The sequence below is a fragment of the Macrotis lagotis genome, chromosome 3 (genome assembly GCF_037893015.1).
Source record: "Macrotis lagotis isolate mMagLag1 chromosome 3, bilby.v1.9.chrom.fasta, whole genome shotgun sequence".
NCBI lineage: Eukaryota > Metazoa > Chordata > Mammalia > Peramelemorphia > Peramelidae > Macrotis > Macrotis lagotis.
The window spans coordinates 13,800,081-13,824,244 of record NC_133660.1 but is presented as its reverse complement, the minus strand read 5'-3'; the positions used below and the strand labels follow the sequence as shown (position 1 = coordinate 13,824,244).

The following is a 24,164-nucleotide window of genomic DNA, read 5'->3' as shown; positions in this document are numbered from 1 at the left end:
GGATTATTGTAGAATAAAATATCCATTTTACCTAAGTTTGATATTTTAACTTTAAATATCTTTTCTGATGATAGTAATTAATTTCTAATTAGAATGGGACTTTATTTAGAAGACCAAATTAAAGGGAAAAAAAAGATTATTCACCACTGCTCTAAGCATTGCCTATCTATACAAAAAAAAAAAAAGCCTGATTTTAAGAACATCCAGAATACTGCCATCAGGAAGGCAATGGTCTTGGAAGTGATGTTCTATTACCAATAATTGAAGAAATTTCATACAGACAATACTTAGCAACATTATGTCAGGTTTCTGACATCTGAAGGGATGTCAAGTTGAACAGAAATTAAACTTGTTTTATTAATTATAAAGGCAAGAGAGACAGAATCAATGAATGAAAATCTCAAAAATAAGTAAGAATATTTTTAACTAGAACAGTTAAAAATGAAATGTGATACCTTAAAATCAGTGATCTCCCCATAAATATAAATATTAAAGAAAAGGCTTTAATGACCATGTCAAGAAATGTGACAAAAGGATTCCTACATTTGATGAGAGATTAAATCAGGAGTTCTCTACAATTCTTTCTAGTTTGATTCTAAATTATGATTCTAAATTACTTAACTCCCTCAAGTCTTTGAATAACATATTAATATACCTGATGTGCTTCTTATGAGAAAAAATAATGGCCTAAAGATATTTCAAAAATATTATAAAGATCAATTTTTAAACAATAACTAAAATAGTTCAGAACAAGATCTATTTTAATCATGCCTCTATTGCCTTGTCTTGTACACACAAATAGAAACATAATATACACCATAAGACATGTAACATGATTAATTATATAAAATTATTTTAAAAACTTGTTAGTATGAGTTTCAGCATGCTGAGTTTTTTTTTGACGCGAAGCCTAATTTAGGGAGAAGGGAAGAAGGAACAAGTTAAGGTAATTTCCAAGCTGATTTCATTGCTAAAGAAAATCCCCTCTCTCTGCTTTGCCATTTAGCTTCCTAGAGGTCTGCCTGGGGTTCTCAAGCAAGAAATGATTTGCTTAAGGTCACAAAGTCAACAGGTTTCAGAGATAGGATTTTAATAGAGGTCTTCCTCTCCATCCACTTCACCATTAAAGTCTGTCCTAAATTATTTCCCAAGGAAATTTTGAAACCACAGTGAAAGTTCCTATGAAGCAAGTACACTTGTGGAATTTCTCTAAATTGAACCTTCAACCAGGAAAGGCTAGGACACTTTAATACATAATACAGCAATGATTCTATTTCATGTTTCAAATTTCCAAGGGAAGAAGTAGCCAGAAAAAGTTCAAGTGAGATAGCTGAATTGCATCTTATCATAACCGAAGACAGAACACAGAAAAAGTCCTTTTCATTTAATAACTATGTGACACAGAGGGATCAAATAAGGCACATATTATACAAATTCTTACCATTCCTGCCTGATGTAAGAACCACATAAGATAATCTTCCTGAATGTCCACAAGATGAGAAATTTCAGGTATGTAAAACTTATCATATTCCACATGTTTCACTTTCTGATTTACCTTAGAGACAGAAGAATAAAAACAAATTCAAGACATGATAACTCTATTATTATCAAAGAATCTTTATTATTAACAATAATCATAACAATAAAAAGAAAGAAGATGATCTATAGCTTTTCAGCACATTACAAGTCAATGAAATCCTTTGCAACAAACATTCCTTCACTGAATAGCAATATAGACTGAATAGTGGAGAAAGGTGTGCTTTGATAACCAACTCTTTAGGGGGGAAAAAATCAACACAACACACTTTTCAGTTTAATTCTGCATCATTTACATTTTCTTCATCACTTTCTTAAGTCTAGGTAATCAAAATAATAGTTCAAGCTCCCATCTTTAGCATTTGCTGACTTCTGAGATATAAATACTCTCACTGAAAATTTAAAAATCAGCTCTCATAAGCTGGCCCAAGCTGGTCCACATCTGCTGGATAACAAGTACAAGCCACTGAATTTGTTAAGTGTTACCAAAATTACTTTACCACCAGACAGTGCCAATGAAACGTCTAAGGTTTAAAGGTGGAATCAAAGAGGCCTCCATGAGCAATGAACTAACAGTGCTGCTCTCAAAGACCTTACAGTTCAATAGGGAGAAAACAATTATAGAAATGATAAAGACAGGCCATTTCCACTAAAACTTAAAGACAGGTTATTCTTAAGGAGGCTATATTTATCAAACAATAAAGATTATACAAGGAAGTGGTTAAAAAAACAAACCAAAAAGAAAAAACAACCCTGTGCAATACATGATGGCTGTTTGCAAAAACCTAATAACCAGACACCAACAGGACAAAACCTTGTGATCAGAATTGTACCTCAGAAGCTCACTATCTTTGATAAACTAATAGATAATAAATTCTCCTACTTCAAATAACAGATGCTAAAAGAGTTTTGGAACTGAACAAATTATAACCAGACCCAGAGGATTATCATAGACAAAAGCAATGTCCATAATTGCCAATATATAACCTAATACATGAAAATTTAATAATAGTATTTATCACATCAATATTCATAATTTCTAAATTATGTTGACTAAAATGTTTTCAAAACTGAAAGATCTAGAAAAAGAAATTAAAAGCAGGCTAAGATATATATCACCATCTTGCCTACTACTGAAAATGTCTCAAAGATATTTTCAGGAGACTTACTGAAGCTGAGTTTATATTCTGATAATAAATTTTCAAAATGTAGCCTTTTTTTCCATCTGTGCAATAGTCCATAGAAAATTAACACTAAAATAATAATTCTAAGATAGCAGCTTGTTGCAGGACTATATTGCAACAATACTGAAAAGATGAGAATAAGGTACTAATAACAATAACAATTACTGACATTTAAAGTTATTTGTATTAGTACCTACTTCATAGGAATGTTGCAAGGCTCAAATGAGATAGCTTGAGTATCCCAATTTAATACATATCAATTACTATTATTTATTTGATTTTCACAACTCTGATAAATATAAAAGCTATTATTCTTCTTCTCAATGTATAGATAAGGAAATTGAGGCTGAGGTAGGTTAAGTGATTAGTTATACAACTAATGAGAATCAAAATAGAATTTTTAACCCAAGTCTAGCCTCTTTCCTAGACCAATACTCTAATCCACTTTCCAGAGAGATCTCCTTGATTTTACATGAGGATCTTGACTATTTTACAGGTGCTATCCAACATAAACCAGTTTCAACCATACTCAAGTAATTCAGTGATATGGGCCCATTATCACTACTTATTCAGTGAAAGTTCAACCTCAGTGATGTCAGAGCACCCATTCACACTCTCTCTAGAAAGGCAGGATCACTTCATAATTACCTTATGCAGTTTTTCCAATAGCTTGAGAGCTGCTGTGATATAACTGCTAAACAGAACTGGAATCAGCAATGTTTTTCTTCCACTGAGGAGATAAACTACTGCACTTTTATAAAGGTCTACTAGCTTCAAGAAATATCGTGGGCACACCTGACACCACCAGTTATCTTTAAGGAAAAATAAAGAACAAATTAAATACATAAACCTTAACTAAGCATATCAGGTATCCATGCCTCTCATAAGTTTAGAAGAGGCTGCCCTGGTAAGAACATGTTATTGAATCAAAACAAAATTCACAAATCGCAAAAATCACAAAATCATAGAATTTTAGAGTTGGAAATGACTTGAAAGGTAACCTGGTCCAATTTCTCAGAAAGCAATAACTAATCACAAAGGGTCTTTTTAGAAAACTAGCATTGAACTTACTATAGTGAGAACCTACTCTAGTAAGGTTCTCTTTTTCCCCCCATAAGAAATTCCCTTCATGGAAACAATGCAAAGACTAACAGTCTGCCTTCTGCAGCGAGTGCAGGGAGGGGATCAAGATTAGGGGGAAAATTGTACAATTCAAAATGAAAAGAGAAATTTAATAAAGAAATTCTCTTTCAGAGGCTTAAAAAAAAGAAAACTAGCAGCCTAAGTTCCCTGAAACTTCACTATGTTCATTTTCAAAGGCTGTTTCTCCTATAAATTACTTTAGAAATTAATATAAACAGTTGAACTGTCTACCAGGTTCCTCTAAAACGAGCAATTCTCTCATAAGGTAGGTATCTTAAAAAAAAAAACCTGGCATTTGAAGGCTTGTAACTGAAGGGAGTTAATTTTCTTTAAAGTTGTTACTTTTTCTACCATCTTAACCCCCCAAACTATTTCAGTTCTTTGTGAGAAGACTAAATACCAAAAAGGATCCTCCAAATCCAACTTTATCATTCTTGTTTGCTTTATTGTAAGACAAAAACCAGATTCAAAAGGTTGTCATTCCAACTTCTTACCACTGACACTGCTAAAATGAGGCTCTGCCTAAACTTTAGCACAGAATCTGACCACAACTCGCCAATCTTTTGCCCTCTCTATTTTCAATAACATTTTTCTTTTCATGTGGTAACTGAACTGCAATATCACAGCTCATCTGAAGCAAAGAAGCAATAGAATAATTAACACTTTAAAAATAATTAAAATTTAATTAATAGAGTAATTGACACTGAACTATTTAAGTGTAGGTAATTAACACAAAAATAATGAAAAAGGAAAGAGATTTTCTGCATTTTACTAAAAATATCTCAAATGTCATTCCTATGAGAGACACTCTCCAATTCAATGAGGAAATTTATCATCTCAAAGTAGTCATAATCTATATTTTGGTCAATTCTCTTCTTTCATGAGAGCTTCTCTATCACTGCCTCTATACCTAAAATTAGGTAGGTGGAAAGAAAAGTCTATACAGACAGCATGTTACTTACTGCCAGCTCATGAAAAACAAAATTTTGTAAATACTATAGATCAAAAATACCCATCTAAAGCTAACTATTTCAAAGAGTTTCTGAATGAAGTATCATATTAATCTATAGACCTGTTACACAAAGAATGATTCAGAGAGAGCTAAAATAAATTATGTAAGAGAAGAAAATGGGGAGATTTTAAAGTCAATATTCCAAAAATAGATTCTGAATCTCAGCCTTTTTTTGATACAAAAAAAGAAATTACTACATTCAGGGTGAGAGAACCTGAGGTCTATAATCTCAGTACTGATATTACTACATGTGTAGCCTTGTTTGACAAAAAAGGAGGCAGCTAGATGGCACAGTGGATAGAACACTGGCTGTGGAGTCAAGAGGATTTGAATTCAAATCCAGCCTCGGACACTAGCTGTGTGACCTTGGGCAAGTCACTTAAACCCATTGCCTTAAGTAAATAAAACTTTTTTTAAAAATATAGAACTATATATTTTATAAGTCTCTTAAATCTTATGATACTTTAAATGAGAGGTGGAAAATACTATAACAGTTAAAGTAGTTTGGAAGATTTACCTAAGACTTTACTAGGGTTTGCATCCAGTCGTAGAATAGCCATTGCCAGGGGAAGTGTTAACGTTATATAATATTTTGAATCCTGAAGTAGAGGGAACTCAGGAAGTATTAAATAGATTCTCATTGCTTCAACATCTGGTGGTGAACTGGACAGCTGGGGAATCAGGAAACTTTCAAAGCTTTTTAAAATCTGAAATAAAAAAAAGTAGGGGGATAGACTAACATTAATTCAAGTACACACAAAAAGTCTAATTCTTGCCCATTGTTTATGTGGGATATTCATGTCTCCAACTGCAAATACAATTCTCTGCTGTGTATCATACACTAACTTTCATTAGTCCTTAATAACACATTTTGCAAGAAATTAATCCTAACAGAGAAACAAAAATGAAAGGAAAAGAAATTATTACAGCTACAAAGAAAAACAAAAAAAAGTCAAGAAAGGAAAAATTACTCCACCAGAGGAATAAAAAACCATAGTCTTTCCTCAGAATGTGAAAAAAAAAAGAAAATGAAACTGTGCATGTTCTGCAATTACAATTCATGCTTTTACATGAAGAAGCTGTTTATTTTTATCATTCCAAAAGCTGCCATGCTGTATGCCAAGAACTTTGGAGACTAGATGGGGGACTCTGTACATAACATTTTTATCATTACAAGTGAGAGGCAGCATGACAAACTGAATAGATAACCTAGCTTCCACGTCAGATATATGAGTTGAAGCCTGTCTCTACTACTGATGCAAACTATGTAACCCTGAGTAAGTCACCTTAGAGTTTCAATGTTCCCAGGCAATTCTCTAATACAAGCAGACAGTGTATGTCATTTGTCAATAAAATCACAGGTCTGATTAAAAAGAAAAAGTATTCTTATGCTTAGCTATGCCATTAGAACTCTGCTACGCTGTTGTCAAAATAACCAAACTTAAGAGATTTGTTGATAATTCTGGACTCATTAAGCAAAAAAAAGTAAAAAACAAACTCTCTTAGGTTTTACCTCACAGATACTGCCAATAATGACAAAAGACAAAAATGATAAATATTAGGAGGGTCATGGTAAAATGGCTCTAATGCTAGTGGAATGAATAATTGGTACAACCTTTCTAGAAAACAATTCAAAATTATATTAGAAAAGTCACTGGCATACACTCTTTAATCTTATTACTAGGCTCCTGACTTGGAGAAGGTCAGAGATAAAAGAAAGTCCCATGGATACAAAAATACTTACAGCAACACTGTTTGTGGTAGCAAAGAACCTGAAACAAAGAGGGTGCCCATCAATTGGGGAAAGGCTGAACAAATTGTGGTATATAAATGTAATGGAATATTACTGTGCCATAAGAAACAATGCATATGAAGAATTCAGGGAAACTTGATGAAGATTTGTATGAACTAATGCAGAGTGAAGTAAGCAGAGCCAGGAAAGAATTTACACAATGCTCTAAAAGAAACCATACTGAACATTGGAAAGTTGATCAGTTCAGTGACCAACCCCGTTTTCTGAGGACTGATGATGAAATATGTCTCTCTCCTCTTAGAAAAGACTATATAGGTGCAGATCAGGAATCATTTGGGAATGAGTGATGCTGAGGGGGAAAATTGTTTAAAAAAATTTATTTTTCAAAAGGAGATCAAAACTAGGTACAACCTTGGGTTTCAATTCTACACTTACAAATTTCAAAATGTTTACTTTTGTTTATAGAGGTAAAACTGTTAAATACTATAAAATATAAACAGTAATTCATAAAAGTCTATGGTGCCTAATTCACTGTCAAATTCAATGAAAGATTCCTAATTGCCACTTGTGTTTACTTTCCTATCTCTGTAAACAATTATCACTCTGATTTCCCCATGGGTCACTGTTGGTAATATAAACATTAAAAACTTTCCCATTCGTGCTTTTTAAAAACATGTCAAGATTGTGATTTCTTCCTATTTAAGAATATATTTTCTGAACACAGGAAGAAAAAGCCTGTAATCTCTTCTATGGGAAAGGCTAAGGCTGGTGGATATCTTGAGCTTTTCAGTTCTGAGTTGCAATGCTAAAGTCAGTCAATTGTCCAAATTAAGTTCAACATTATTATTGACAGACCACTCCCCCAATAAAAAGGAGTACATAAGACTGCCTAAAGAGGGTCAAACTCAGAGACTGAAGAAAGACAAAGATATCATGCTGAGCGTGATGATCAGACTCATGAGCAGCCCCTATACTTACAGCCAGGTCAAATTAGGAAGATAGTCTCTTTTCTTTTAGGCAATCAGAATGACTTGCCCAGATCACACAGTAAGACTCTAAGGTCATACTTGAACTTAGGTCCTCCAGAGTCAGGGTTGGTTACTCCAACTGCTGTGCCACCTACAACCTTAAGATTCAGTCTTAAAAGTGTGTGTGTGTGTGTGTGTATATGTATGTATTGTCTACTCCATACCCAACTTGTTACTTGCTTCATCTGAGGATAAGTTACTTGCTTTCTCTGAGATTCAATTTCCTCTTCCACAAAAGTGGAATTATGTTTTGACATTTATTGTTCGAACAGTTGTCTCCAACATAGAGCCGTGATCACCCTAGCAGTTAGTACCGTCTTTCCCAAAATTTACCCTGACTTCACCTCTGATACATTTTATATATACATGCATGCAAATAAACTCACTAAGAATACATACTCTCTGAGAAGAAACAATCTGAGAAAAGTGTTTTGTAATTATAATTATGATTATCTTTAAATTCTCCTTAAGCTCTACAATACTATAGTTTACAGTTTAAGATAATTCAGGTCCATTTGAAAGATGTTGCAAGACCACTAAGAGGAAACTAGCTAAAATAGGAAGCCTGGTATTCATGGTTTAAATAATGTGTTCCTAGGTTGATACTGGGTAGTAAATACAAGTACCACAACCCCCAAGCATACTTTTGATGATAAGGACAACCTGAAGATCAAAGTTAAAGCTTTGATGAAGTCTACAGCATTTACTGTGGAACATACGGGATGAGGAAGAAAGATGGAAATGAGGGCTGCCGGTACAGGGCTTCCTTAACTAGGTTAAAGTTAGGATTTCCTTTTATGAGTACATGATGAACAATTGGTACTCTCATTCTAAATCCCTAACAGTTTTCACTCCCTGATAATGTGCAGCAGATGATGGAATACAACACCTTCTATTAGAATTATGATCAAAGAGAGAATTGAAGAGAGAATACAACCCAACATATATTAGAGAAGAAGGTAGGAAGACTTTACCCATATAAAGAAAATTGAACTGAAATTCAAATTCTACAAAGATCTCTGGAGTGAGAGTCAAATTTTAGCTTAAAAAATGACATTAAATTAAGTGTGACAATAACTTATTTTAATTCTTTGTCAAATTTTTTCAAATGAAAAATGGGGATATCACTTACCCACTTTAAAAAAGCAAATTTTCAAGCATTTATTAATAGTTTGAACATATGGAATATCTTGACTAAAAGAAGCTGCCTTATTAGCATTTCAATGTCTTCATTCATCTGCCATTTGTTTCAGTTTTCTTATTTCCTTGCTAAGTATGCTCTTGATTTCTAGTTTCCCCAGGAAAAGGAGAAAATGGTACAAAAAAGAAAGAGAAACTAGAAAAAAAAACCTTGACTAGGGAAAAGAGAAATAGAATGAAAGGAAAATGAAAGCACTTATCTCTAAATTAAAGGGTCAAAAATGGAGAGAAGTAAAGAAAAAAAGCCAAGGAGAAGAGGCTGATATGGCTCCAAATTGTAAAAGAGGAAGGTATTCAAAAACATCAAAAGAAGGGGAGGCTAGGTGGTGCAGTGGATAGAGCACCGGCCCTGGAGTCAGGAGTACCTGGGTTCAAATTTGGTCTCAGACACTTAATAATTATCTAGCTGTGTGGCCTTGGGCAAGCCGCTTAACCCTATTTGCCTTGCAAAAACCTAAAAGAATAAAAATAAAAACTGAAAGTAAAAAGCCTGAAGAAACTGAAGTTTGCTGAAAAAGAAGTGTCTGAGCCATGATAGGGTCAAATTATATGAATCTGCACTGTTCATTATTTACTGGGAAATAATTTTAATTATTATTCATTCACTATTCATTATTACTGGGAAAATCACTAAACCCCACCTGAGCTTCAGTTTCCTCTTTTGTAAAATAGAGACAATATCTATACTACCTACCTTAAAAGGTTAAGAAATTCAAATGAGAAAATGTAATCTCTAAGTACTTTATAAACTATAACGTACAATGCAATTATAAAGTATTTACACTATACTCCTGGGGCACTCTTATTGTGGGTTACAAATGAATATGTTAAATAAGCTTTGCAAAGCAATTTTTATACTGATCAGTTATTATTAATGCAAAAAATGAAGTGCTCATATTTTAAAGGGTAAAATACCTCTATTTTGTACAGATAAACATATGTACACAGAGTCTAGAGAATTCATAATTACAAGAGTATTAACATAATTACTGAAATAATTACTGTAACCAGCATCCTTAAAATCTTTAACAATTCCAAAAATATAACATATTGACAATCAAGATTAAAAAAACTCACTGACTTTTTCATGAGGTCATAAAAGGTATCTTATTACCAGATTATAAATACCATGAGGTTTTTGTACATGGTGCTTCCCCAACCTTAAAACCCTATAACAAACAAGCAATTATTTATTTTATTTTAGACATCTTAAATGTATGCATATTTGTATATGACATGGCATCCAAATTCACCTTTTCTTCTCCACAAACTATACAAGACTATTTAAGAATATAGTTAACCCAGATCTAAATTCTATTAGGAAAGTATCTGCAGATAGGCAGATTCTGAAATACATTGATTAGTTGAGAAATTAAAAGATGAAATTGACTTTCTAAAATCATAAATTGCAAAAGAAAAAATTTAAAGCATCTAAAATTACCACGTTTCTCTTACTGAACTTTTCTTTCACAAACTTTTTATAATTTATTATTTCATTTCAAATGGAACTCCCTTTAAGTTAGCTTTCTCTATCAGTGCCGATATGAAACTTTCTGCAACTGATAATCTTAGAAAGACCCCTGGAGGTACTGAGAAGTTAAAATGTCACAAAGTCAGTATGAGTCTAACCTCCCAAACTATATGGCTAATTATCTACCTACTAAACCATACTACTTTTTCTCCTTAAAAACTTAATTTTTTAATATGCATAATAATACCATTTCTTGAGAAAGAGAATGCTTTCAGAATGTAATGGACAAACCTGTTCTAGAAGCAGTGAGTGCTGAGAGTTCATTAGCTTCTCAAACAATACTCTGGTAGAATTCAGGTCAATCCCTGGAATTTTGGGACTTGTTTTAAAATGCTCATCAATTCTAAAATGAACCAAAGAGAACACAAATGTACATTAAAGAAAGAAAGAAAGTAATGTACTGAAAAGGACAAAAAACAAACATTCAGAATGATGTTATGAATGTAGTAATATTATCATTTTTACCAGACACCCAGTTCCTCCAGATAGCTAGAGCACACTCTTCTAAAATTCAAAGGATACAATATGCTTAAGTCTATATGAAATGTCCCTTCATTCATGTGTTCAATAGCTACTTAATAAATGACTGCTGTGTATTTAGCTCTGTATGAGGCAGAGGGGAACAACAAAATTCAGATTAAAAAAAAAACCCAATCCTGCTGCCTTATGAGTGAAAATCTGATAAGAGGCTACAAACACAGTTCTGCAATAAAAGGGCTTGAGAGGCACAAACCAAGATTCTATTTGGGACCTAGGGGTGAATGCCAGTGCCAGAATGAGGCATCAGAGGAGGTTTGGAGGAAGAAAAGGAAAAACTGAAGAGGCTGTTTATTCCATGTATACTTATTTCTAGACACTGTTGCCACTTCCTCTTGCCTATTTTTAACCTAGCAACAGCCCCAGATAGCGAAGTGAGGAAGGTGATAAACATTTATACAGTGCTCATTATAGGTTAAGCATTATGCTAAACCTTTTACAAATATCATCTCATTGGATTCTCTCAAATAACTCCGGGAGGTAGGTGCTATGAGGATTCTCTTTTAAAGATGAGGAAACTTAGGGTCACACAGCTAATAACTTAATGAGGTCACATTTAAACTCAAATCTAATTGACCCCAGGCTTGGTGTTATCTCTACTGTACCACTTACCTAACCTCACAGTATACAATAATGTTAGCCAGGTGGCCAAGAGCAGAAATGAATAAAAAGTCCCAGTCCACAGAGTTTTACTGGAGCAAGTATCAATTATTTAAATGGTCTGTGAGATCTTCTTCTCACTAACAGAGTACTCTATGAACTATTGTTTTAGGACCACTGTTCTACAACAGTAAGATATGGGAATTTGATTACACTAAAATCAATTGTCAGCATCAGGGAAGAGATGAACTATTACATTACTTATCGCACTATCATAGAAAATTTAGGAAGTCAAAAAGAACCACCTAGCTTTAAAACAAGTACTTTGCTTCAGTCTAAGGGACACATCGACCAATTCATGGCAAGAAAGAACTTACACAGGTACACGTTAGTATAGCTGGGTAATTTTAACTTCTCAAGTTATCCTTTCCCATTATGGTTTCATTATTTCATAATTTTTTGGTAAATGTTCAAAATATTCACTGAAGTATATATGTGCAAATATTTAATATAAAATTTATTTCATGCAGTATATTTATGTATATGCATTATATATAATAGCTAACAGGCGCTAACATGTATAATATTTAAACATTTATATACTACTTAATACATTCGAGGCAGTGAGTTCAACTATTTATAAATATTAATTTATTTGATTTCCCCTATAGAGTGGTGCTATAATTATATACAATATATATATGTGTGTATATATATATATTATATAATACCCATTTTTACAGATGATAAAACTGAGGCAATGAATTTAAGTGACTTGCCCAAGGTCACATAGCTAGTAAGTATGAGTCTAGATTTGAGCTCCAGTCTTTCCAGCTCCACCCTTAGTTCACCTGTTAACATAAGACGTCATCAATGGGGCTCTGACAATTGAAGGTTAATATTAAATGACATTTTAAAAAAGTCAGATTGAAGTCAACTTTGCAGATGAACACAAGTTTAGTGAAATCTCTATGTCAAGAGAAGTTTCATTTATAGATAATACTTGTGTGAATTTGGAACTCCATGTATTTGATGAAATAATACTATCCTATATCCAGGAAGATAGTTATAAACATATAATGACCTTTTTGAGTAAAGTTACTTTGTCTGTTATAAATACCCACATTTACTATATATGAAGAAAAAATGCTATCTGCAGCCAGAGAAAGAACAGATAAATAGAAATGTGCACAGAATAATTTTATATATACATTCATGCATGCATACAGATATACATATATGTGCATATCTGTCTATATGCCCACACATACATACATACACCTATTTGTGTCTACTGGCAGCCATCATTGGGGAGAGGAGACAAAGAAAAAAAGGGAAAAAAATTTACAAGATAATTTTGTTATATGATTGAAAGAAATGGCAAGTTGTACATAGTAGATTTGTAGTTTTATGTACAATTGCCTTTTTTTAATTGTAAAATGTTATAGAAATACTTGTATAGAAATGCTTCTCTAATTTTTAAAAAAATCTCTATACACACACATACACACACACACAGACAGACATATATATAGTTATCATGACCCTTTAAAAATCTAACACAAACCTAGGTATGTGGAGCAATATGATTCTATCTATTCAAGTTCAGGTCAAGCAATAATTGTCAAAATGGCTGATCCAATCTTATTATTTTGGTTCCCTTATCAACTTGTCAAATTGGAACAACTATTTCTATAAACCATTCCCCCACACTTGATTATTACAATGAGTTAATCAGTTTACTGTTAGGCTTTACTCAAGGGTGCACTGAAATTTTTAAAATATTTTTATTTTTTAAAAAGTGAGGTTTCTAATTTTCAGAATATTCAGTGCAAAGAAGGAAGCGTGGTACTGTGGGGAAAATACTTAATTTGTAGAACAATGATAAGCTAGAAAGCATCCAGATATGAACAATCAGAATAGCAGAGGTCTCATATTTAAGGATATAAGAAATGAATGGGGACATTGGCCCACAGAAGGTAAAACTTGAGGAAAAATGTCTATCTTTAAATATTAGAAAAGGGCTTCATTTGCTCTGCTTCACTTAGTTTCTTTCTTGTTTGTTTTTTAGGGTTTTGCAAGGCAATGGGATTAAGTGGCTTGCCCAAGGCCACACAGCTAGGTAATTATTAAGTGCCTGAGGCTGGATTTGAACTCAGGTACTCCTGACGCCAGGACCGGTGCTCTTATCCACTGTGCCTCCTAGCCGCCCCTCTGCTTCACTTAGAAGGCAGAATAATGCCTTAGTAGTCAAAAAGATGCAAATTTAAGTTTAGTGTAAGGAAAAATTTCCCAAATATCACAACATTCAAAAATAAATTGGGTATATTTTCCCACCTCTTCAACAAAGGCTACATGACTGCTAGTAAGATGAGATAGAGGGGATTCTTGATCAGCTGTGTCTTGGGCTAGATGGCTGAGATTCCTTAGCAGATTCTGTGATTCTATCAATATTAGTGTTGAAAGAAATGAAAACATATGTATATTTTTCCATGTAGTTATTTCTCTCTGAGCTATTTTTTGAACCTATAAGCAATGATCAAGAATGTTCTTTAAGGGGCAGCTAGGTGGTGCAATGCATAGAGCACCGGCCCTGGCGTCAGGAGAACTAAGTTCAAATCCAACCTCAGACACTTAATAATTACCTAGCTGTGTGGCCACTGTGGTACTTCCTCTACCTCTCTGATTTGCCTTACAAAAACCAAAAAAAAAAGTTCTCTAAAAAATAAGAATTAAAGGGGCGGCTAGGTGGCAAAGTGGATAAAGCACCAGCCCTGGAGTCAGGAGTACCTGGGTTCAAATCCGGTCTCAGACACCTAGCTGTGTGGCCACTGTGGTACTTCCTCTACCTCTCTGATTTGCCTCACAAAAAAAAAAAGTAACAATTAACTTTTAATTATGATCTAATATACTAATAGTTTTTAAGTCATTTCCTTTTAGCAGCTGTCAACACCCACTGGTCCTTCATGAACCAGCACTGCTCTCTGATGGTCTCTATTACACATTACTTGGCGGTTCAACTGAGGTACAAGATTGTGTCCTCTTCTACTTACTTCGTATCAAATCCCACCATAAAATGGAACACAACCTTAATTCCTTTCCTGGACTATCTGCTTCCCATAAATGTTTTAATCTCTAAAAAGCTTACTTTTTTTCAAGGAAACTTCCATTCCAGCAGGCAGCTGAAGACAATATCTGCAGAACACCACTGTTTAAACAAAAAAAAAAGTAAAAGAGTATTAATTATCATAGCTACTATATAGATATGTATTATTATCAGTAATATGACAGACATTTAGTTCCTATTTTCCTCTTAGCAGCTTTAGTTTTCATTTGCCTGCTCCAAGATTCATAAAATTTACAGATATTCTACAAATATTCTAGTGATATTCCAGTGAGGCTCTATGACCATGAATCATGGAACACCACAAAGAATAAAAATTTCTAGTGATCCAAAGGACAGTGAAGGAACATATAGTGGGGTATAAGCTGGCTATAGCACATTACCAAATGTGGAGCAAAAGTGATATAAAGGGAAGCATGTGAAAAGTAGTTGGGCCAGCCAGATTGTGAATGGAGGACAGACAGCATTAAATAATGTTAAATGACTTATTAGAGGGAAGACTCCAGTATATTCTTTCTATTTTAGTAATAAATTAGTAAGAAAAACGTTCCCTAAAAGGCAAAATGTCATCATTCCTGTCAACTTGAAATAAATACTAAATAAGAAAATATAACAAATATCTTTGAAAAGGTAATAAAAAAGATAGAAATATGTACTTGATTGAATTGGAGTTGCTATGCTCTGATAGTTTTTGTCTCCAAATAGCTATAGTTTCATCATTTATTAAACTGGTATATTGTGCTTGATTCATAATCCTGAAGTCATCTGCAGGAGAGGAATTCTGTAATACATATAAGATAACAAAAAATGACATATTATGCTTCTATAGTCTTTCTCTTTTCCCTTTTGTTCTTCTCTCATTGCATTTAGCATACACAACTTTTCCATTCCCTTTGCTTTACTGACACAATCAAGGATTCTCCTTTAGGTCCCTGACTAGTTCAGTAATCATGATATATTTCCTTCTTCCAAAATAAAGGCAGTCACTAGAGTAAGAAAGAAAGCTTGTGGATTCCATGGACAGAAAATTTTAATCTCAACCACTGAGTTTGCTACAAGAAACAGGGTTCAGCAAGGGAGAGTACATGAGTAATATCTTTTAAAATAACAATCTGGAAATTACGTTCTCCCCATTGAGGGAAACTAATAAAAGTTAAAATGAATATCATTTCCTAAATTATTTGTCTCCTCATCCAACAAACTCAAACTCCTTGACTTCTCTACAGTTTTGGACACTGTCATCCAATGTCTAGCTTTTTAAATAATCTCCAATTTCCTTGACTTCTACAGTATTATACTATCTCAGTACTTCCTCTAACTCTTTGACAGCTCACTCATTTCTTTCCCATTAGTTAAATATGAACCTACCCCTGGGATACCTTCTCCCTCTTCCTTGACAATCTCAAAAACACCTGTACTATCTATACCTATATCTTCTAAAGCTTTGCCTTAAAGTTTCAGGTCACCTAATACCTGAGAAACATTTATTTGGGTAGCCTCCTCAAAAAATAGCCAAAATTGAACTAATCACCTTCCCCCAAAGCTCTTCTCTCTCCATAGGATTATCTTTTTTTTTTTAGGTTTTTGCCAGTGGCTCCATCCACTATGCCACCTAGTCGCCCCCATGGGATTATCTTTTACAAGTGATGGTGCCACTATCCTCACAAAATACTTAGGATTAATCTTTTGTGGATTTTTGTTCCTTTGTAAAATTTTGTAGATTATGCTTTGACTCAGCTCCCATAACTAATCAGCTGCCAATCCCTGTTAATTCAATCAATACACTATTTCTTGTACCTGTCCCCACCTCTTCATTTCCTGTCCAAACAACCCTACTCAAGTCTCTTCATCTTTTTTCCTGAACTATTATAATAGCAGTTTTCCTTTATCTAAACTTGCCCTTCTTCAATCCCATCTCTCAAGCCATTGTTTGAGTACTCTCTCTATCTTTTTTTTTTAGGTTTTTGCAAGACAATGGGGTTAAGTGGCTTGCCCAAGGCCACACAGCTAGGTAATTATTAAGTGTCTGAGACCAGATTTGAACCCAGATACTCCTGACTCCAGGGCTGGTGCTTTATCCACTATGCTACCTAGCCACCCCTGAGTACTCTTTTTAAAGCATCATCCTAAGAATCAACTTGTTGCTCAAAATTCCATTACTCCCCCCGTCCCTATTATTGCCAAGTATAAGCTTCTAACCTTGGCATTCAAAGTCCTCAACAATCCTGCTCTTTGCCTTGCCTCCCCATCCCTTTACTTCACTGCAGCTTCATTACTGTTCCTTTCAATCAAACTGAACTACTTAACCTTCAGCCTTGCCTTGCTTTCTCCCAACTCTGTTTCTTTGCTACTACAGACCCCCTTAATCCTGGACTACATCTTCTCTAGAGTAGATCATCCCAAATTCCACCACTTCTTTAAGGCCTAGTTAAGGGGATTTCCCTGGTTTTCTCAACCAAGAGGATTTTTTTTTTTGGTTTACCCTCCAATTTCTCAACAGACTTTGCCTTGATCTTTCCTTTGTACTTCTTCCACTAGGCCTTGTATTATATCTATTTATGGACATGTTTTATTCCTGTTATTGGATTTCAAGCTTCTTGCATCCCCAATACCTTAAGCACAATGTCATGCCTAAAATGTCACTGAATTTTAATTACATATACTATACCTCTAGAAGTAAAATATGAAATATTTTATTATGATTAATATTTATTATGAAATATTCAATGTAAGAGATTTCATTGGCCTAGGTATTTCCTTGACTGAATCAGATCATATTTCCTCTCTACAGCTTATATTTTTGAGAGTTGCTATGCCAAAATAGTTCATCCCTCCAAAGTCAACCTGATGACAAGTCTCTCTACATCTTTTTTTAATATAAAAATTTTTTATTTTAAGTTCCAAATTCTAGCCCTTCCACTCTTCCTCCCTTCCCTGAGATGGTAAGGTTATACATGTGCAATTATGTAAAACATTTCCATAATAGTGACTTTGCACAAGAAGAATCAAATAGAAGAAAAAAATGAAAGAAAAAAATAGCAGGCCCCTGGCTGCATTTATTCTATATTAGTTCTTTCTTTGAAGTGGATGGTATGTTTTATCATTAGAACTTTGGAACTCTCTGGGATCATGGTACTGCTAATAGCAAAGTCATTCACAGTTCTTCATCGAACAATATAGCTGTTATTGTGAAACATATCTTCTGGTTCTGTCCACTTTACTATGCATCAGTCTTTCCAGGTTTTTTTGAAATTATCCTGCTTGTCATTTCTTATAGCATAACAATACTCTGTTATAATCATATTCCATAGCTTGTTTACCTTAATGGGCATCCTTTTTGATTTCTAATTCTAAACCACCATTGCTTAGATCAGCTATAAATGTTTTTGTGCAAATAGGTCCTTTTCCCCTTAAATATCTCTATCCTTAGCCAGGTATTTTTTTTAAAGTTCTCTATACTTAGACTTTGACTACAGACATATAGTCATTTCACACTAGATCTATCCTCAAAGCCTTTCCAAATGGGTAGGATCTGATGAAACTCGTGGGTCTTTGAGAGTTTGAGGTCATCTCCATGTCATAATGCTGCAATGGAGTTAAGACTTTAAAGACCATGTGATCTAAGTGAAATGGAAGGGGGGGAAAAAAGAATATTAAAGTATCCTTCTACATTTAATTTATAAAAACAGTTAATGCCGCTTATTTAATAGATAAATCTAAGTATAAATGAAATTGAATTTCTCACTTTTCTCAAATCTCATGCTTACCATCATATGGCAAAAAAAAAAAGGTCTTTCCTAACTTTCCTAATTTAAATGAACAATAAACTAACTTAGCTTTCCTATAATCAGTTTCATGGCAAACTATTTTACTGAAATGGGTCTCAGGGAGTATCTGTTTCATAATAATTAATTACATATAGGAAATTAATAAGCCATAGATAATTAGTCAAAAACCAATACAAGTTTGTACTATCTGTACTGCCTCTCCAGATCAGGTCTGCCATTCAACATAGGATTCCAAATACCATCTAATGAAAGAAAGATTTATGCCCAAAATGTAAATATAGTCATGATCAATGTCCTTATCCTTCACTCTCCATCCCAATGCCATGATAAATGTTTTTAAATGAAACAAACTTAGGACCACATTAGTATCTACTGTAATTAATATAGCATTAGCCAAGATAATGCTTTCTACCAGGGAAAATATGATGTAGAGAGTAGAAAGTATACTATATTTTGTCAGAAGACTTGGACAGAAATCTTAATTATACCATTTAAGTTTTGTTACTTCTGAAATCTTTCATCTCCATGGATTATTCCTTCTTTCTGGAATTCACAAACCCCTAGCCTTCTCCCTTCCCTTCCATCACAGTCTATTTGAGGTCTTTCCCAATTGTCTCTATTGCTGTGACTCTATAAAACTACTTTGCATTGCAAAATCTCCCCCAACAGAAATGAAGCTCCTTGAAAGCAGGGAGGGTTTCACTTTTTTTTACTTGTTCCGAAAAGCTGGGGACCCCAGGGCAAGCATGTCAACTCGTGGTCCCTGACTGGAGGCTAAATCATTTCATCTTTCTGATTCTCTTATCAATCAAATGAGGAATTTGCATAAAAGAATCTCTATGGTCCCTTCTAATTCTAACATTTGGTAATTCTATAAGTAGAGACTAATGCAGGGGAGGGAGGGAAGATTAATTATTTGACCTAAACAAACCTTTCTATTACAAACTATATTCACTTTCCTGCTCTCTTCATCTTCAAGGGAAATTGCGAGTGTGTTTACTAGACTAAGATCCATTAAGATAAGGTTATATTCATCCCTAAATTTTTTATTTGTGCCAATCTAATTCAACAACCATTTATTACACTCCCACTACCTATAAGACATCCTACTAGCTGCTGCAATTGTAAAGATGAAAAGCAACGCAGAGTCGGCTTGAAGAATGTTATAGCCTTACAGAGGAAGGGTGCTAAGTTATGTATATAATAAGAATAGCATAAGTTGAACATTAGAGAAGTAAAGGACAGATTCAGGCAAATATCAGCAAGAGCCTCCTAAATGCTGAATTGTGAAAGGATAAAGGGAAGGAGGGGAAAGAGCAATTCTATTCAGTACTAACACACACAAAAAAAGTGGAGCACGACAAAAGCAAACCTCAGTGTAAACCTATGAATATAAATTAATATTTCTTCTTTTAAATTCTAATTTGTACAAAGAATAAGAAAAATTATTCTCCAATAAGCCCCTTGATTAATTACCAAGTTAAACACAGATTCAGAGATCAAAACAGTGTCTGGGTGAACATTTGTATTAATATTTCCAAAATGTTTCTAAGATCTTCAATTTTCAAAAGAAAAGGAAACTGACCTTTCTAAGTCAGGTCACCTTTTCCCCTCTTATTAAAATGCTATTTCTCTTCATCAGATTCACCACGTGTTGCCTAATGTTTGCTATTCTTGTTCTTTCTGCTTGATCCTACATTTATTCTACAATAGTCATCTATTTTCTTTTCAACGTTGTCATTTTCAAGTCACACTTGAAATTTATCATTAATAGTGATTAATCACTACAGAGAACAGATTATGTGTATATACACTAAATGGAATGTTTGCAAGAGGAATATAAACATCAAGCTTATGGTCTACATACTTGAATTTCAGGAACAGAATGATTCACATTGGTTCACCTTGCTCTGGCCAGGATCTTTGGTAACTGAATAAAGTTTTCCTTAGAGAAAAAAATGGTGATTTTTAGCCTGCAGGGATTTCATTTCTTTATGTATTATTTCTTAATGGGACCTGATTGCAACGAAACTAGGCTTAAGGCAGGGAGAGAAGCAGAGGTTCCAAACCATCCCAGGAGGCTGGGTATCAGCAGTTATTTAATCTGTAGCTTCCATCCATCTCTGCCTCTCTGCTAGGCCTCTTTGAAATCTATAGATGTCACAAAATAATTACTATGCTAATCTATGTTAAACAAAAAACAATTCAAGTTTGCATATACATAGCATTTCAAATTACTTAACCAGAAAGGGGAAAGGTCAAAAACTCAAAACAATGCCAGAGTATTTTTCTGACAATTTATAATTGAAGTAATAGGCAAAAAAATCCTTACTCAAAATCCGACTTAAAAACTCAGTGATATCTTTTTCATCCTTATTTATTATAAGGGGAGAAGGCTAACAACATATTGCTAGATCCAAAAGTAATATCAGTTGCTTATGGAATCATCTGTGAAAGAAATATCAGTTCATAAAACAACCATACTCTTAATCCCTCCCCCAAATGATAGTAGTCAATAAAAAGTTTACCTCATATTTGGAGCAAAGTACAAAAGTCTGGTCTCCTCCTGAGAAGATATGTTTAACAATGTGATATTTAAAGGAATCTGTTAAAGAAATAACAAACATATCACCTCTTTCAATACCCAAAGACTCCCTAATTTGACATTTAACATAAAGTACTAAAACATATTTATTAGCAAAACCCAACTTTTATTTATTCTTTGGAGTCCTACAGCATCAATTCAAAGCCAACTGAACATTGAGTATAAAATAAAGAATGTACTGAGTATCTCACTCTGAAGAAATTAAATCTTAATTCTAGAATTTTAGAACTTAGAAGGGGCCATTGAAAATCAACGAGTTCACTTTCCTCATTTTACATGGGGGGAAAACGTCAATCCAGAAAGGGTTAATGCCACAAATAAATTAGTGGAAGAGTCCAAATTAGACCAGTCTTCTGTCTCTGGTACATAGCTCTCTCCATTTGTATTCAATATATTTTTGAGCATGTAACTGGATTCAGATACTTATTATAAACCCTAAATCTATTGCATACAACTCTAAATTCAGCCTCATCCTAATTCTGTACTTATCCCTAACCTGGATTCCAAAGTAATTCCTCCCAAGAGCATGCACAGACATCTACACAAAGGAAGTGATGAATACTAGCTTCAGTAGAAGAGTTTGCAATATAATGGGGCAGCATGGTCCATGGATCTTTCTGTCATACAATATCCAAGTAAGACTCTAATTCTACCTTTTACATTGCAGTTAAACCTCATAAACTGATTATCAGAGAATCGTGATCACTTACCCCATCATTTTCAAACATTGAATTTTTAAAATAGTACGCATATCCTAAAAATCTAGTGCTTTAAGTAAGATCCTACAATGAGAGAACATTCAGACAGGAAGATAGGAAATTGTTCTTAAATCTGTTTTTACATTATTTTCTAACTCTTCTAAATTCTTATTTTTTAAAGTTATTTCCTTCTTTTAAGTGGACATTGTACCATTTGCTTCTTGCAAGATAACAGAAAATACTTGACCAGAAGTATTCACTCTTCAATGGATCAGAGATCTCATTGTTTTGGCAGTTTCCATGAATAATGCAAGACACAGCCCATTTATACCTGCCCGGCCCATGTAACTCTTGGCCATTTTCTCCTAGAAGTTAACCATAAGGGTTCAACTGAACACGCTGAAGACATTCCTTGCTTTTTCCAGACTCTGAGAGAGGTTGTTTGATGATCATCCTTCATTCTTGACACACAACAAAACCCATCTTTTTACCACATATTTTCCCTGTTAAATTGCTACCTTCTGGTTCTTTTAAGTTCCTCTTTGCTTGTAAGTTAGTCTATTCACACTTATTGCCATGAGCTACTGACTTCAGTGTGAAATTCATTTTTCATAATCATAAAACACCAGTAGGATATTGGTATTAGAAAGACGGGTCTTTTGTTTCTGGGAGTTTTGCAACTTTAAAAAGGCAATCCAGCTTGTTCTCTTCTCCCTATTCAGTTCTAAGTCCAACTCACCATTCATTTGTGCTAATTGTACCAGATGGACATATTCATCAACAATCTCAATAGTTTGTCCATCCTGTATGTAGTTCATAATCACATTATGTTTTTAAATCAAAACAAAAAGAACAAAAGATTCTAGAAAAAAAATTAAACTAAACTCTTTGGTGGTCTTTTCCCTGTTTTGCTTCTCTGTGACCTTTCTGCAGGGCTTTGGCACTCCCTGTACAGCATTCATCCCTTTCTCTTCCCTCACATCACTACTGTTCTATTATGACACCTCTTCATCACTTTCCACGTGCCCTACAACTGGTCCTCTCCTCTTCAATCTACTTTTCACATAGCTACAAAGGGGCATTTGGAGGGCATTGAAGCCTTCTGTCATAGGATTCATCTTCAAATATTTTATGTTCTAGCCAAACTACACATCTAACTCTTTTCAAATTCAATGCGGCACCTTCTGCCTCAAGAGCTGATTCACACAGCTCTTGAATTCACTCTTTCCTTGTCCCTGCCTGGCAAAACTCTTCTCATCCTTCAAGGTTTAGGTCCTCCTTGGAGACTTTCCAGAGCCTTGCAGCTACAAGTTTTCATTACCTCCTCAAAATTTGCTTAAGGCATTTTATGTGGATCTCTCCTGCCATCACTCTACTTAACCAAAGGATACAAAAGACCTAAAGTAGAGAAAGACTTCACAGATCTTCTATTCCAACTATTTCATTTTATAGATTAAGAAACTAAAGCCTAAGAAAATGAAGTCATTTGCCAAAGGTTACATGGGTTGTAAGTAACAAAGAAAGCCTCATCCCATTCTTTTACCCCTGCATCATCCTGCTTTTCATTATCCATGTACATGTCATTTTCCTTATATATAGTAAGCAAGTCCCATGAAGATAGGGAATATATTATTCTTCTGTACCCAATATTTTATTGTTTTTAACATTCCTGTTGTTCAATCATTTAGTTGCATTCAACTCTTCATGACCCAATGGATCCAGCTATTAAGTGCCTCAGGAACCAACTGAACTCAGGTTTTCCTGACTCCAGGACTCTAACCACTGACACTCCTATCTTGCCTCCTATCTTGAAAATAGTAGGCAATAAATGTCTGTTGGATTTGGTCAAATTTGAGGATAAGGACTATATTTCACATTTCCTTATATTCTCCACAATGTCAAGCAATGTTATTTGCACATAACAAATATTCCATAAACATTTATCATTAACGTATAATTTACATTAAAATATCTACATATAGCAAAACACATGTGGAGTTCTGTCATAAATTCTTTCCTTCAGAAGTTCTTAAGACAAACAACACATATGTGTGTACCAAGTTAATTTCATATCTTCTAAAATTATTTAATTTCCCCAGAAACACTTACCAGCTGGAGATGAAAGTTGGCCATTGTGAGCAGCCCAGTGACCCTTGACAGGGGATGGGCATTTAACATTACAGGTATGTCCAGTTCCTAACTGGCCCCTGGCTCCACAGCCAAATGCATAGATGAGGCCGGAGGAAGGCACAAAGGCTAGAGTATGCTGTCTAGAAGGAACAAAAGAAATGAACTTTAAAATCAACTTGTTGGTATACATGGCATACTCCTAATGGATAAAATCTATCAGCACACAATTGCTGCTTCATACTGTGCAGCCACCTCACTGTGGCTTTGAGCACTGAAGTGGGAGAAGGTAAGGACA

At 34.2% G+C, this 24,164-nt stretch overlaps 1 protein-coding gene across 7 annotated transcripts in view; it reads right to left on the bottom strand.

Annotated features, from left to right (window-relative positions):
• The window catches only part of HERC3 (HECT and RLD domain containing E3 ubiquitin protein ligase 3), a 120,663-nt gene that overhangs the window by 42,289 nt on the left and 54,210 nt on the right, over positions 1–24,164 (bottom strand). For 4 of the 7 annotated variants that reach the window (XM_074228143.1, XM_074228142.1, XM_074228145.1 and 1 more), the window contains 8 exons: positions 23,849–24,009; positions 20,965–21,041; positions 15,305–15,429; positions 14,673–14,732; positions 10,619–10,730; positions 5,393–5,582; positions 3,369–3,532; positions 1,442–1,555 (listed from right to left, as the gene is read on the bottom strand). In XM_074228143.1, coding sequence (XP_074084244.1) covers positions 1,442–1,555; positions 3,369–3,532; positions 5,393–5,582; positions 10,619–10,730; positions 14,673–14,732; positions 15,305–15,429; positions 20,965–21,041; positions 23,849–24,009 — 1,003 coding nt within the window. Of the gene's footprint in view, positions 1–1,441; positions 1,556–3,368; positions 3,533–5,392; positions 5,583–6,619; positions 6,648–10,618; positions 10,731–14,672; positions 14,733–15,304; positions 15,430–20,303; positions 20,382–20,964; positions 21,042–23,848; positions 24,010–24,164 lie in introns of those variants that run through there. The other 3 variants (XM_074228146.1, XM_074228147.1, XM_074228148.1) reach the window with 3 other exon arrangements.